This window comes from Ictalurus furcatus, chromosome 13 (assembly GCF_023375685.1).
Source record: "Ictalurus furcatus strain D&B chromosome 13, Billie_1.0, whole genome shotgun sequence".
NCBI lineage: Eukaryota > Metazoa > Chordata > Actinopteri > Siluriformes > Ictaluridae > Ictalurus > Ictalurus furcatus.
In genome coordinates this window covers 9,580,041-9,596,338 of record NC_071267.1, presented here as the reverse complement: position 1 = coordinate 9,596,338, position 16,298 = coordinate 9,580,041, and the positions used below count along the sequence as shown (strand labels likewise).

Sequence of the window (16,298 nt, the reverse complement as noted above, 5' to 3'; positions counted from 1 at the left end):
ATTTACATCAAAGACCTAATCACTAATGGTTAAACATTAAAATAAATAAATAAATAAATAAATAAATAAAGGTGATTGCCACTCGATCATGATAGCTTCTTATCCAGGCAAGGAACTTTATGTAGCTGGACCTTGTACGGAGAAATGATCTAGTCAGTAATTTAATAAACACTAACTCAAGGAACTGATGTTACACCATATATATTCTCTTGTCATGATGAGTGTATACAGTATAAGAAAAGTAAGAGTCACTAAAGAGGCGTCAGTGACTACGTTTACATGGACAGCAGTAATCTAATTATGGACCTTATTCTGAATAAGACAATATTGTGATTAAGGTGTTTACATGAGTTGCTTTTAGAATACTCCTTTCATAGATCGATGAACGGCACACGTCATCACGTCCCCACGCCACGCCGTCCCTCCAGAATTTCACGTATCGACGTACAGTTGGTCTTCGTTATGGTACCGTTTACAATTTTGTGTGTTTCATTTTTAATTTGGCGAAAGCTTCAAGTGCAGTTAATTATTAGTCATGCTATACATGCAAATAGACGACTGCTTGAAGCCGTGGGCTGCGTCCCAAACCGCGTACTTACCTACTATATAGTAGCTGATATACGTGTATTTCTCCTACTATATAGTAGGCAAGTACGTGGTTTGGGACGCAGCCGTGCTCTCGTTTGTCGTCAACGGTCGAGCGCTGCCGTGTGATCGTGTCCTGTCGCAAAATGCGGTGAAAACTCCCACACGATGTTGACAGTGTGATTAAGGTGTTTACATGTCTGTAATACACCTCGATAATGCGACTAAAACAGGAATACTCCACATGTCTTAATTCCATTTGTGTTTACTTCGAGTATGACTTTAGTCGGATTAAGGTCATCCATAATTGCTGTTTACATGCTAGTTTCTTAATCAGAGTATCGTCTTAATATCAGATTATTGTTGTCCATGTAAACGTACTGAGTGTTGCTGACTGATACCTGAAAATGCAGGGGGAAAAAATACCAGTGTCTCCTGTACTGCTTTACCAAGGTGTCAAAAACATTAGATGCTGGCACCTCTAGTCTCTGATGTGGAGAAATAAACTTTGCTGTGAAGCGAAATACTCACTCTGGTCTGCGTAGTTCTTGGTCTTGAGCTCCAGCTGTCTGGTTAGGCCCTCCAGCGTCGTCACTTTGCTTTGCAGCTCTTTCCTCTCCTGATCCTGCAAGTCCTCAATTTCCATATACCTCTAAAGCAACACAAGACATGAGCAGAATACTAACGTGAGGAATTTGTACTTTCAAGCTTTCAGCTGTGTTTAGTGAACATTTAATTTAACACACTTCTTCTCAAAGTAATACTGAATTACAGAAATACACTCTTCTGCATTTAAACATTCTTGCTTAAAAGCTCTGGCTTATAAAAACATGAAAATGTGTTAACAAACGGGGGGGGGGGGGGGGGGGGGTGTGTGGTTAAGATGTCCAGGCTTCACCAACAGGTTGTGTTTCTCAAATAATCGATTTAATATACAGTTGAGGTCAGAAGTTTACATATACCTCGCAGAATCTGAAAAAAAATGTTAATTTTTCACCAAAAAAAAAAAATTCACTTGCACGAAAAATAAACAAGATCAAAAATTTACATTTGCATGATTTTTAATACTCAAGAAGGCAACACTACACACTAAGATCCAGGTGGATGGAAACTTTGACTGACTGCTGTAAAATGATCAAAAGAAATGAGTTTAAGCTAAAAAATAATCAGAAATGATCGTTCACGTGGAATTACCCCTGTTCTTCAAGAAAGTGCGTATGATGTTTAAATCATACCTGCTAAATAAACAGAGGTCTGTTGAACCAACTTTCTTATTTAAGATCATGCAAAGTGTTTGAATGGGGAACAAAAACTACATAGCGCATTAATGGTGATTATACACTCGCAGTCACCCTTAAGACCGGGTGACATCTGCGGTGGCGTTGGCTAAACATTAACAGCTGTGTCCTGCCTCCATCACGACCGATTCAGGTTTCAGTGAGTCACTGCGGGCGTCAGCTGAGCTTATTCATGCCACCTTAGCTCATTCAGACCAAACCACACTTTTGGCTACGGCAAGTGGAGGAGAAGCCGTAGAGAATAGCTGCAGAGAGGATTTTCTCCCCCATCGCACACACATTTACACACACACACACACACACACACACACACACACACACACACACACACACAACACGCCCTCACCTCTACCTCTATTGTTTGCGATCAGCCAAACCACATTTCTTGTAGGTGCTGCGTGCAAATAATATCCGTTGGAAAACTGACACGGAGGAGTGAGAAAACGAACCTGATCCTTTTTTCAGTGCTGAAGCTTTAATATCTGTAGGAAATTAAAGAAATGATTCAGCAGGAAATCTGGGTGCAAGATGTCTATTTAAAAAAAATAAATAAATAAATAAAAAGAGCCTGGATCAAAAGCACAAAAAGTGGAAAATGTCTGCAAACATAAAACTTAATAGTGAATTAAAGGCAGTGGAATCTAACCGATTCCAAACAGCACACACGTGCAGTAATAAGAATACGAATATAAATCTTAAACGGCAGCTATATGCTAATTCCTATAGATTTCCCGAGGTACAAGTGTGGACGAATCATAAATTCATGAGCCAACACAGCAGGCAGGTGAAAGCTCCAATGTGCTGCCCAGTGCCATGTTTTGGTGGCCAGGAAACTAAATGACTAGGCTACAAAATGGTAGCTAAAGTAATGTACTAACATAAGGGCCAGATATTTAGTGAAGTGCATTAATACAAACTAATGGGAAGAACAAGTTTACGATTACGGTCCTCTTCCGACAATAATCGATGGCCAAAGTTTTGGCTATGAGCTATGGTTTTCGTTCTTCAGATCAGCAAATAAAAGCGAGTCCTTTCTCTCGATATGTTTAACCATGCGGTGAGAGTGCAAAATTGGGTGGGAGGTATGGTTTTACTGACTCCCCGGTCAATCAATCAAGCAAAACTAACCAAATCACAGGCATCTGTGAGCTCATGTATGTGGAAGAGGGCAGGCAGGTGACGTAGCACAAACAACTGGTTGAAAAGAAGTGGTAGATGGCTTCAAGCATCTCTGAGAAGCAGAAAAACGAATCGTCTGGAAATCTGTTGACTAGGTTGACTATGTAACTCTAAGTCGGAGGAAATGATCCTTTCACAAGGTATATAAATCAGGTGAACATCTGATTTTCAGGATGAACGATGCTTCTGCTCCGAACATCCCTTTCGTTTGTTCACCCGATTCGGGCAACTCGAGAACAAGGCGATATTCGCAAAGAAATTCTTCTCACTCTGCAGTTCACTTAAGGTGCTAAAGAAGGCTTTATTTCCTCTGGGCGATCAAACTTCAAACCCGTATGACGCACACTGAGTATCTGTGTGAGGGATCACATGATCATGAAAGCTCCCGGTCATTTCACATGCCCGGTCTCTGCAGCCCGGTGCCCTCGGATACCGCTGTACACAGTGCTCACATTGTGATACGCAGGGTACAGAAACACCCTTAGGACAAAAACAGGAAGACAAAGATAGCAATACAATATTTAACGTGTTCCACAGAAGTTAAGTCATTAAATCACAAGAATCGCCCAAATAGTCTGCGTTAAGATATTAACGGTGCAGCACGAAAAGGCGATCGGTTTGAAAGTTTGCACTTCCCTTTCTGAGTCTAATGTAAATAGTGTTTAATCATTTTTATGACCTCATTCTTTAGAACTTCCCCTCGACGACTAAACAGCCTTTAATGCGGCCAGAAGTCGTTCATATCATTTCTGTTGACTTTGCTGTAAGATTTAGCGTGCTGTGTGCTTGCAGCACTGTAATTTTAGCACCTTGGATCCCCCCCACCACATTTAAAAACCAAGAGGGGTCAAAAACATTCGCTTTCGACTCTAAGTCCCGCTGGAATTTTACCAAAAGATGAGGATTTGTATTTATCAAACATAAGGATAAAAGCGTATACAACTCGTGTATGTTTTTGATGAACCAGATATTTTGAGATGAGCTGAAATACTGAGAAACTTCAGCATGTCTGCTGTACTACAAACGTCTCGATAAGCAAATGCTCCGAGTGACAGTTCACGAGTCATAAATGCGTGGGTAGGAATATTAAACAAGCGATCGGAGGCTAAAAACCGTAGCGCTCTTTCGGATCCCAGTTCAGTAGATTTTCACAAGTGAGTGAAACGGTGCGGCAACGTAGTGTGTTTACATTTTCTCCACAGTGATGATAAATGTATATACGGATTTGGGATGGGCGATATGGACTTCAAACTATATCACGATATGTTCTGGTATTTATTGCGATAACGATATCAGTGATGATATAAATATAGTACCGTGCACTGCTGTTTATGGCTACAAGTGATGGCTGTATGCAGTCTTGAGAGCCTCAGAAACACAAACATTGATCTAAAAGTAAAAAAGTGATTTTCTGGAAGCAAACCAGTTCCAGATTGTCGAGGTACAGTAGCTCCTCGTTTAGCGATGAACTCCTCCTCAGCTTCACGTCCGCCTTCCGCCGTACTTGTCTTCACTCTGCACGTGAGCTACGAACCGGTCGCACAAGGAAATACGTCATCGACTAGGCTTTATCGTTATTATCACAGGAAGACTCATTATTATAATGGGGAGAATTTCAACCGGTATATCGCAAACGATACGATATCGCCCATCCCTACTACGGATTGCGGAGTTTTGGGTGTAACAAACAGGTACTGGCAGGCAACCGCACAGACTGCTGCAATCGACCATGCAAAAATCTCACACGACTGGTAATGACATTATTATTTTTGCTTGGCTGCAAATTCCTGACAAGAGATTTTTCCCTACAGTAGTGCACGCTCTTTTTTTTTTTTTTTCACTACACATGCAGCATGTCGTTCCTGGAATCGCAAACAGTTAAAGAGTGTCCTCATACAGAAGAGACTGCTTTGCTTTATCTAAGCTACGTGGTTAATAATTCAGGCTGTGAATGAGTATTCCTTTAAACCTCATTCGCTTGGTGGATTGTCAGCACTCGCAGTGCGAGCGTCTGGCGAATGTGCGCGTGGGAGTGTTTCGCTTTCACCATCTCTCTGCATTGCTCATCATATGATCCACAGGACAACGTTCATATGACATCGCCGCAGAGGAAGGAGGACTGGCTGTGTACAGCCTTCTGAACATTTCGTGCATAATGATCCCCTTGTGCTGAAACCGATACAGAGGGAGCAGTGTGCCGGCACTCTATTGACAGAGTCAACTGCATCTTCAGTTGCCTTGTTGTTTTAGGAGCACAAAGCCATAGCTCATATTGCTGAGCTCTCATCAAAACCTTAACATCGTGTAGGATCGATGTTGCACCAGATGGCCTGTCAGAAATATAATGAAAAGAGCTGTTTATGGGAATTTATTCTTGCTACGTCCATCTTGACGTCATTATTAATGATCTACCGAAAGGAATCTGATTTTCTTTTATCGCTTTAAATTGACCTCAGGCTTTTCGGTGTCACAATTTTAATGTAGTTTCAGCTTTTATTAAAGAGCAGCCAACACAATAAAACAACCACTCTGTCCTTCCAGTCGTCATGTGACTTTTTGATGTGTGTGAAACTCTTTACAAGTAACTAAGCAACACGTTCAGTGCCAAGTGAAAGCCTAATTTTTGTGTAAATATTCCACTCGGCAGAAAGGAGGCGGTATCAATGACTGTAGCCTTTTAACCTCACGACTTTGTTGCTTTGGCTTCCTTTTATTCAGTGTTTGCTGCTTGTTGTAGTAAATGGCTGAATGTTTTTCTGGCTGGAGTTAATGGCTAAAAGTCCAGGCTGAGATAGCTGTAAATGCAGTGTTTACGACTGTTTGTGTCTGTCGATGTAGCTCAGCTAATCCGTTAATCAGGAAGTGATATTAGTTCTCTGCTATTATTTATGTCTATAATTATAACCCTGCTAGTCAAATTTTGATGATGATTGGGGTTTTTTTTTTTTTTTTAAGTCTGGCTAGCATCATTGTATTTAATTTAAATGAATGTGCTGTGTTGATATTTCTGGAAAGATGAAGGCTTTGTGGTGTGTGCGTGTTTGCATGCATGCATATACATGTAGAGGTGTTAGAGTGTATTCAGGGGACAGGTTGTCCAGTTCCTGCACTAAAAAAAAAAACAAAAAAAAAAAAAAAAAAAACCACTGAGGCGGCTCAGACGGGATTAATGAGGCAGGACGTGAATGGTGTGCGCGCGCACACACACACACACACACACACACACACACACACACACACACACACTGTCCTCAGGTTCACATGGTAATTATACAGACGTCAGAAAGAAACAGAAGTATTGTGAATCTCATGTACAACTCAAATGGTGTAATAAATTCTCTCGATACTCCATGTTCTCCAATATTATTCAGTACTGGGATTGACAAACCATTAGCCTGAGCACCTGTGACAAGCAGACAGGGTTTTGATACTTTCTTGGAAAACAAATTGGTATGCATGTTTAAACACTTCATGTGGTTTGTCGCATCTTGATGATGCAACCATAGTGCCACGACTCGTTCTGAATGCCACCGACCGCTGCACTACACACATCCGCCGAGACGGCATCTTTTTTTTATTGTCGGTACGAGAATACGGGAGAGGGAGAGAGTGAGAGGGCGGGAGAGGGAGAGAGCAAGAGCGCAAGAGGGCGAGAGCGAGAGTGTGATGACAAGAAATCAGCATCGGCTGTATGAATCCTGATCGGAGCATCAGTAATGCACACCATTAAACTAAAGCGCTTTGCATCTGACGGGTAAATGAACTCACCCAATCACATCCTATATGAGATTATTCAGATATATACACAATATACACAGAGCGGTTCGAGAACTGACTCCAGCCCAGAACCATGACAGTGGAAAACGTCTAACAGTGTAGCTTTAAACATATGTAAGAGGAGCAATGGAGCTGAATACTTCAATCACAACTTTTATGCTTCCCTTTGTAAATCATTTTGCAAACTATATTGATTTCCCCCCCCCCCCCTCACTACAATATTATGGGTAAATTTGTTTCAATTCACAACGTAATTTTAATTAAGCCCATTTCAGTTCCAAGCCGTAACCCTACAAATTAGGGATGGACAATAATTCGATATCAATATATATCGCGATATACATTTTTTCAATAACGGTGATATGATTTTTAAACACATTTCCGATATTTCAACATACTTTAAAACATTTGTCACTGACTGACGTTCACGGCGCAGGCCTCAGTTCGTTGTATTCAAGCCGAGCAGAAAGAGCAGAACACAACTGGCTACGTGCGTGATGGCGTACACCGCAGGCACGCAGCCAGTGCTCGGCAGTGTTAGGCTAAGCTCCAACGCGGCAAGTTTTAGCTACAAGATGAGTACCCCTGACCGCAATACAAATGTGACTGAACGAGCTTCCACAAATGAGTAGAAAGCAGATGAAATAGTTGATAAGAGAGGAAAGACTAATTCAGTGGTATGGAAGTGGTTGGCTTATCTAAGTGCTGATAAACTTCAGGTTTCAGTGCGCTGCAAGATGTGCCGGAGAGCGGTGCCGACTAGCAGCGGGAACACATCAAATCTGTTCCACTATCTGAAGCAGTTCCACCTGATAGAATATTCTCAGAGTCAGAAGATGAGGCATCATAAAGGTTTAAGCCAACCTGTCCCTGAAATATCACCGCCACCCCCATCCCCATCACCAGCTGTGTTAAAAGAAACGCATGCAGCAATCACGGATGGCTGCATTCATGCCTTATGACAAACAGTCTAAACGATATAAAGACATTACCAAGGCTGTCAAACTTTCTGACTAAGGATATGATGCCGTTTAGTACGGTAGAAAACGTGGGCTTCAGGAAAATGATGTCAGTCATCGACCCCAGATACGAGCTCTCTGGCCGGAAATATTTTCCCCGCACAGCTATACCCCCACTTTACGGTGAAGTCAGGGAAAGGGTGGAGGAGCAGCTGAAGTCAGTATCATATTTTGCGACCACAGCTGACCTGTGGTCAAGCCGAACCTCGGATCCATACTTGAGCCTGACGGTTCACTTTATTGACCAAGATTGGAAGCTTCTCAGCTTATGACTCCAGACAGTTTACTTGACCGAGGATCACACGGGCGAAGCAATTGCAGCCGGACGCGCTCGCCTCCTGGGGACTCAGCGAGGACCGCCAGGTCTGCATCACCACAAATAGCGGGACCGATATCATCAAAGCCGCTGAGCTGAACAGATGGACAAGGCTACAATGCTTCGGGCACCGACTGAACTCTGCTATTGGTGACTTATGCACAGTTAACATACATTTGAGTATTATGTTAAGTTATTTTGCTTATGGTATGAGGATATATTACTATTATCTTTACAGTAATAAACAGGCGATATGCTTTACACATAATAGGCCTAACCTAAACATAGCTTATCAGTGCTTGTATGTCTTTGATAGCTTTTTTTATATTTGTTTATATTATGTTTATATTCACACAATTTTATGCTTGCTATATGGTTGTTGCATGCCATAAGAATTTCATTGAGCATGTGTTATAATGTGCATGTGATTTGATAAATAAAACACTTGAGTTGAGGCGCTCTGTGTTGTGTAGGCTATGACTATGGAGCCTTACACTGCACTCTTAAGTGGCTGCTCCAGTACTCATCATAAAGCTCCATACCAAACCCAGACACTAGATATTACTTAGTTGGCCTACAGTTTTGATTAGGTGATTTCATTCCCCCAATTTCAGTGACTTTATAGGCCATTCATTTATTCTTTAGGCAAGACATATATATTTGTATGGATTCATACATACAGAAGTCCTATCAATTAAATTCAAAGGAAACAGATGTTTACTTTGCCAAATCAGGTGTGAAATAAAAACAACAAAATGTATGTAAGCAGGAGAACTGTGATTTTTCTGTAAGGCTAATATAAATATACCAAATATTGTAGTTAAAATACAAACGAGAACTAGATATTGCAATATTTTTTTTAAGTTCACCTAGATGAGTGGACAGAGCAATTGGGGTCTGTAAAAAGGTGGTGGCTGCCTCCTCCCACTCCTGGAAGAAGAAACGGGACAATGCAGCTGTTTAGGAGGAGTATCACTTGCCAAAGCACAAGCTCATCACTGAAACCCTAACAAGATGGGGCTCCTGTCAACAAATAGTGAAGTGGGTTCTGGAGAAGAAAAGGGCCATCACAGAGGTCGCTGGTTCCTACTTGGCAAGATGTGGACGTTTTAGAGTCTATAGATGCAGCTCTAAGCCTGCTCCTCAACTTCACCGATGTCTTGTCCGGAGAGTCCTATGTCAGTGTGTCGTTCCTAAAACCAGTGATGCATCTCTTCAACACCTCCATCTTGAAGGAAGCAGAGGACGACACAGACCTCACCAGGATCATAAAGACAACAGTGATGGGATACCTAAACGAAAAGTATGATGACCCAGCCATGGATTATCTACTTGACATGGCATTCCTCGTTGACCCAAGATTCAAGCTTCAGTACACTCAGGAGGAGAAGAGAGAATGCATCAAGGAGAAGGCTGTGTTGGAGATGCTGAAGGGAGAGAGAGCTGTTGTGGTAAGGGAAGAGGAGTCCAGAGAAGAAGACACGCTTCTCCAGCAGTGACACCAGCCAAGAAAACAAATCGGTCTCTGGCTAGCTTTTTTTCCCCCAAACAGGTCCACCACTACAAACACAGATGGCTTGAGTGTACAGCAGGCAGTTGAGAGGGAGCTCAGCAACGACCTTCTGTCTCCAGATGTTGACAGTGACTCAAATCCTCTGGATTGGTGGAAAGTCTATCATAAGAACTTCCCCAGAGTAAGCCAACTAGCAAAACATTACTTGTGTATTCAAGCCACAAGCTTCCCCTCTGAGAGGGCTTTTATTACAGGTGGCAACACTGACTACGTTTACATGGACTGCAGTAATCTAATTATTGACTTTACTCTGAGTAAGACAATATTGTGATAAAGGTGTTTACATGAGTCGCTTTTAGAATACTCCTTTCATGTACCCGTTTTACATGTTATAGAACATAATTCGATTAACATCACCGCGCCGCGCCGTCCGATATTCCCTCCAGAATTTCACGTATCAACATACAGTTCGTCTTCGTTATGGTACCGTATACAGTTTTGGGTGTTTTATTAAAAAATTTTACGGAAGCTTCAAGTGCGGTTAATTATTTGTCATGCTGTACGTGCAAATACACGACTGCTTGAAGCCGTGGGCTGCGTCCCAAACCGCGTACTTAACTGCTGTATAGTAGCCAAGCTACATCTATTTCGCCTACTGTATGCATGTGTTTCACCTACTGTGTGGTAGGTGACTACGCGGTTTGGGATGCAGCCGTGCTCTCTTGCTTGCCGTAAAACGGTTGAGCGCTGCCGTGTGTGGTCGTGTCCTGTCGCAAAATGCGGTGAAAACTCCCACACGACGTTTATAGTGTGATTAAGGTGTGTACATGTCTGTAATACACCTCGATAATGTGACTAAAACAGGAATACTCCACACGTCTTAATTCCATTTGCGTTTACTTCGAGTATGACTTTAGTCGAATTAAGGTAATTAAAAATTGCTGTTTACATGCTAGTTTCTTAATCAGAGTATTGTCTTACTCGGGTTAATGTTGTCCATGTAAACGTACGGATCGTCACATGTAAAAGGGCATCCTTGAAGCCAGATAATGTAGACCAGCTTGAATTTCTTGCCAGAAACCTCTAGAGCCTGTCATAGGGTGTCATCAACCCTCAACAATGTCCCTGCCCCAGCAACATGTGTTCTTGTTGTTGCTCACTCTTTTTCATGTTTTCTGCAGCAACTCTGAGCATTTTTCATATTTTTCTATCCCGGCTGAAGCACTTTTATTTCAATCTATAAGAATAAGATAATCAGCCTAGGTTGTAGTTTAAAGTTAAAGATATTAATATTGAGAAAGGTGAGAGTTTTATGTTTACTTGACGCTGATTTCACATTTCTTGTTTGTATGAAGGTTAAATACAAATAAAAGGTGAACATTAATTTATTTGTGCCGTTTTTATTTCTAAACTATTACATAGTTTTATAGGAAGAGGTTTCATAGACTTGGCAAAGTTTGAAGGTACAGACATCTGTTGTGGGCGTCCTTGGCAGTTTTTCTGAGGATTTATATTGTTCATATCGATATCGGAATGATATCGTATCGACCGGAATTAAGAAATATATAGTGATATACATTCTGGCCATATCGTCCAGCCCTACTACAAATACGGAAAAGGAAGCGAAGACTTATGCAAGGCACTGTTCCTAAGTGCGCATATAGTAACTGCACTGTAATTCAGTAACGATAGTAGACGTAATAAAATTTAAGCCTACAGTAGTACACACAGTTTCCAGAGGAACAAAGCGTTTCAGACAAAAGTCATCAGCTTCATCAGCTGCGCGAGCAAAACATTAATTTTTAAACGCTGGAAGATGAAACAGAATGTCTCTGTCTTAGAATAACTCGGTGCGCAGCCACTGTATTCTCTATGGAACACGTTTCACTTCTGCCAGCTCCCACATAGAGGCGGATTTTTGAAACCAGATTATGGTTTCTGTTAGTTTACAGTATACTTAGCCAGCTAGTTTTGCTCTAAAACTGCCGTGATTTGCTGTAAATTTCCACATGACTAAATCACCAGTCATCAAGAGGTTACGGAGTAGTTTGGTGGTTAGACCAAAAAAAAAAAACCCAAAAAAACCCAATGATTTGCACAACAAAATGACCACAGCAAAGGTTATGAGAGACCCGTGCCTTATGGTTACACTGCTGACTTGAAGTCACTACTTCCATCTGTGGTTAACATACACAGGCCTGATGACATGAACAACAACGTTACTTCCTGTGACCTTATTCACAGATTTATACCATTATACACACGACCAGTAGTTAGTAGATAGGGGTTTGCTGTTTTTAAGATACCAAAATAATAAACTCTGATGTATAGCTCCAGGGATGAAATATTTCCAATCATAAGAAACATCAACTCGGGGCTCAACAGTAACACTTTATTTTACGAGCACCCCTACTTACAAAAATTTAGGAGCACGGTTGAAGTTGAGGATTTTTTTAAGAGATGGTAAAGTTAATGTGCCACAATATAACACACAAGTAGGCATGAGAAAACCTGAGCTTGACAATTATGACAGAATTTAGGAACATAGTGTGAGCCATGACACATTAATTTACCTTCTGATAAACTAAATTTAATATTTCCAGTTAATTTTACAGATTGTATGCAAAAAAACCCACCGTTAACCTGTTCCACCTTGTAAACAAATACAATAAACATTAAAGTTCAGTCTTTGAAGTCTGCTCCTCTTAAATATATTTAAAGCTACACTATTAGACATTTCCCACTGTCATGGTTCTGGGCTGGAGTCAGTTCTCGAACCGCTCTGTGTATATTGTGTATATATCTGAATAATCTCATATAGGATGTGATTGGGTGAGTTCATTTACCCGTCAGATGCAGAGCGCTTTAGTGTAATGGTGTTCATTACTGATCCTCCGAACAGGATTTATACAGCCGATACCGATCCAGATACCAATCTTTTTTTTTTGTTTAAGCTTTAATCAGGAGGTCCGTCATAAACAGTTAAATGTAAGCTCTCTGCTCCCGGTCACTGTTAATTGAATTAAAATAACAGCAATGAGAAATACCGTTGGTTAATTGATAAACAAGCACAAAATATTTATTTTTAAATATCTTAAACAATAAAGAGTCCTAATTAAAAGTAGACTAACACAAACATGACCCATATTAGGAAAAAGGTTAATAGGAAATAGCTTATTAAACTTAATGTCAAATTGATATTAAATGCAACCCATAGTAATTAAACATTTTATTTTTCATTTTATTTATATTTTATAAATTTATTATATCTTTTTTTAAATATCAAATGATTTTTTTTATAACCAAGCACATTTTCTTTCTTTTCATTCTATTTGTTTATCAGTTGTTCCTTTTAGATCAGTTCCCCCAGTACAGTGTTGCCATGTCTGCTGATAATATTGTGGTTTTGGGGGGATTAAATCAAAACAAGAACACTGGAGTTGACTTTTCTAGTGATATCTGGCAACTGTGAGCTTAAATGAAGTGAATGCGCTGTCTATTACAGTTGGTGAAGAAAGTGAAGGGAGAGCAGCAGCGTACCGTATGTTTACAGACTGAACAGCTGCTACTCTTGATTATGATCGGTGAGGAATTATTTAATAAAGAAGTCTGAATTGAACCCACCTTGTAGCCTTAGCATTATTATTAATTTACTCCGCCTGACGCCGCTGTGTCTACACGAGCATGACACAGTCGCAGATTCACGTCATTTTGCGGGATCAATAGAAGATGGCGGTTTGTTGAGAGAAGCAGATGATGTACAATGTACAACTTTTGTCATCATAATGGCTTCTTTGCCGTATTTGCACACTTGACTGAGGTGATGAAAGTAACTGTTGCGCGGTGTAGATGCATTTTGGAGTTGTAGTTTTTATTAACTCCGAACAGGTCACTCGCACCGGTGCGAATAAATATTTTTTCACGGTCGCACAAAGTACTTTTCAATCGCAGACGCGAGTGAAATGGTTGCACTGTAGAGCCCTGTAAATGCTGTTTCATTAAAACAAAAGCGCATCAATTTTATATAGAGGACTATGTACCAATGGTGTGAACCAATGCATGAGAAAAAAGCCGGTCCAAGAAGCATCCTGGCTGCAAAGAGGGGCTTTGCAGGAAGTTCTTTTCCCCCGAGTACATTCCTGGCCCTTCCCTGACATTTCCTCTCTGCATCTCCAAACAAATTAAGTGTCCATTTCATACTTAGCTTAGAAGTGTGGCTATATATAAATGACACAGATCTTACAGAGGGATTATGTCTAGAGACACACATCACCTGGCCAAGTGATTATTTTGCTCAAGCTATAAATGACTAAAATATTCAGAATCTCACAAATGGCACCAGGGTAGAGGTTGGTCAGTTTTATACTGACACAGTACTATATGTTAGGCAGGCTAATTCTGAAGTGACCTACACTCTGCCTGCGCTCATAAACTTGCAAGTAAACTAATCTACGTAGTTGTAGCTAACACTTTGTGCTAGAATCAGTCTCTAACTTGCTGGAGAATTGCAGTCATGTCCAAGATTTGCACAGAATGCACGTTAGTCTTTAATACAGCTTTACTTAAGGTCCATGCATTTCAAAACACGTCAGTCTTCTAACCTCAGGGGGGAACGAATGAAAAATTAATCAGCTAGCCCACTGAGCAAGTGCAAGCCCATTCCCATGCTTTGTCTGTCCTGAAACTGACTGGGGGCAGAAAACGGCCTATAATGCAATAAATAATAATCATATAGCACATACGATATTATATTACTCAACTCTGATTAACGTCTTGATGTATTTTTCCTGGATATGTTTAACCACATGGAGTAAGCGAGAGTGTTTACTATACGACTGCTTTGCACAGCACTTGCTCGTTTTTACAGTGTTTCTGTACACGATCCTGATTCTGAAACGGTCATGTGTCAACCGTGCATGCTAAATAATCCACCTAATTAAAGCTGATTCAGGATGAGTAGCATGCACTATAGTTAGAGCGTTACGGTTCACCACACCACGTGAAACCTTTCTTGTTTAAAATAAACACACTGAATAAAAACCGGAGTAGGCTTTTTTTTTTGCTTTCTCCGGTTTTTATTCAGTGTGTTTATTTTAAACAAGAAAGGTGAAATAAGAAACAAGAAAGGTGAAATTTCTTCTTTCTCTCCAAGAAAGAAGAAATAAACACCAGTTATCGCTAGGCTATTAAGCCTACTTGTCCGTGAGGGACTATGAATAAAAAAATCTAATCTTCTTGTCCTGGATGCCCAGTTACCGATTTTCCCCACCCTTGAAGATTTTCTAACAAAAGATTCACAGACGTTTGAAAAGGACCAGAAAAAGCATCAACTGCATATACTGTCATGATGTCAAAGTTTAATGAAATTAGTCCAAATTAGAGGAACACAGTTCACTAAATATGTGGACTGATTGATTTATCATTAGCAATAAGTTTGTAAATGCCATCACTCGTTGACATTCTCCATCCTCAACTCTGTAATCACACACTCTAGGCCTCCATTTCTCTTGCTTTTGTGCGACTGACTTATTTCACATTTTCCTACTCATAATGAGCAGAATCATGCAGAACAGTGTACCAGCGAGTGCACCGAAGGCAACCAAAACACTCAGCGGTAACGCAAAAGGGTCGTGCGCCAGCTCTTCACTTCAGCTGCTACGCATAAAAGGCTCATGTGACCTGAAAGTGAGCCTGCCTTTGAAGAAAGAGGAGCGCTTTCTCTCGCCGGTCGCCATCACAAGGAAGGCCAGGCATATAAAAGAGGGCGAGTCGGGAAGCGAGATACAGAAGCCAGGCAGTGTGTCCCCCTGTGTGTTTCGATGGATCGTGGTGTCCCTGCGGGTTTATACAGAACAAGCGGGTGACTGTTGAGCAGCAGCAACTGGCAGGCAGCTCCGATGTGGAGGCAGGGTCTCGCTGCAACTGACCTAAATGACTGCACGATCCGCACTGCTCCATTTCATAATCCACACAGACTCATCTGCAGGGATCATATCAAATAGCTTCCATGGCACCTAAAGCATCCTGAAACAGGATGTTCATTGGATAGCAGCCTATATGACCTCCATTTACTAAGTCCAGTCTATAAAAGCATCACACATGACCAACCTCACTATGACTTTTGCAAAACAATGATTATTTGAAGCATCACTACGAATAGGAAGTAACGTATTTTAATTAGATTACCTATAGTGAGACAGCAGCGTCCTTCCTGTTCAAAGCTTGGGAAAAAGAAAGTACACCGTCCTTCAATTCTATGTTTTTATTTATCAGGGCCTACATAATTCTGTGGTCCTCACCAACTTCCAGTCATTAAAAGAGTCATTAGCAGTCAGTTGTTACTTTATAAATTAAATAAATAAATAAATAAACAAACAAACAAACAACGCACAAGATTGGTTAATCATCAATGAGTCTTTTGGAGGTTCGGTGTTCTGGAGCACTCAGGTGTGTCTCTACATCAGGCCAAGAAGGAAAGGACAACAGCCATGACCTCAGAGAAGCAAATGTTGCTGCTCACCAATCTGGAGAATGGTTATAAGGCCATCTCTGAACAATTTGAAATTCACCATTCTACAGTGAGAAAGGCCATGAGCAGGCATCCCAGCAAA

At 40.9% G+C, this 16,298-nt stretch overlaps 1 protein-coding gene across 3 annotated transcripts in view; it reads right to left on the bottom strand.

Annotated features, from left to right (window-relative positions):
* spag9b (sperm associated antigen 9b) overlaps positions 1-16,298 on the bottom strand; it is a 54,363-nt gene that overhangs the window by 33,093 nt on the left and 4,972 nt on the right. For 2 of the 3 annotated variants that reach the window (XM_053640535.1, XM_053640536.1), the window contains exon 2: positions 1,117-1,237. In XM_053640535.1, coding sequence (XP_053496510.1) covers positions 1,117-1,237 — 121 coding nt within the window. Of the gene's footprint in view, positions 1-1,116; positions 1,238-16,298 lie in introns of those variants that run through there. The other variant, XM_053640538.1, reaches the window with a different exon arrangement.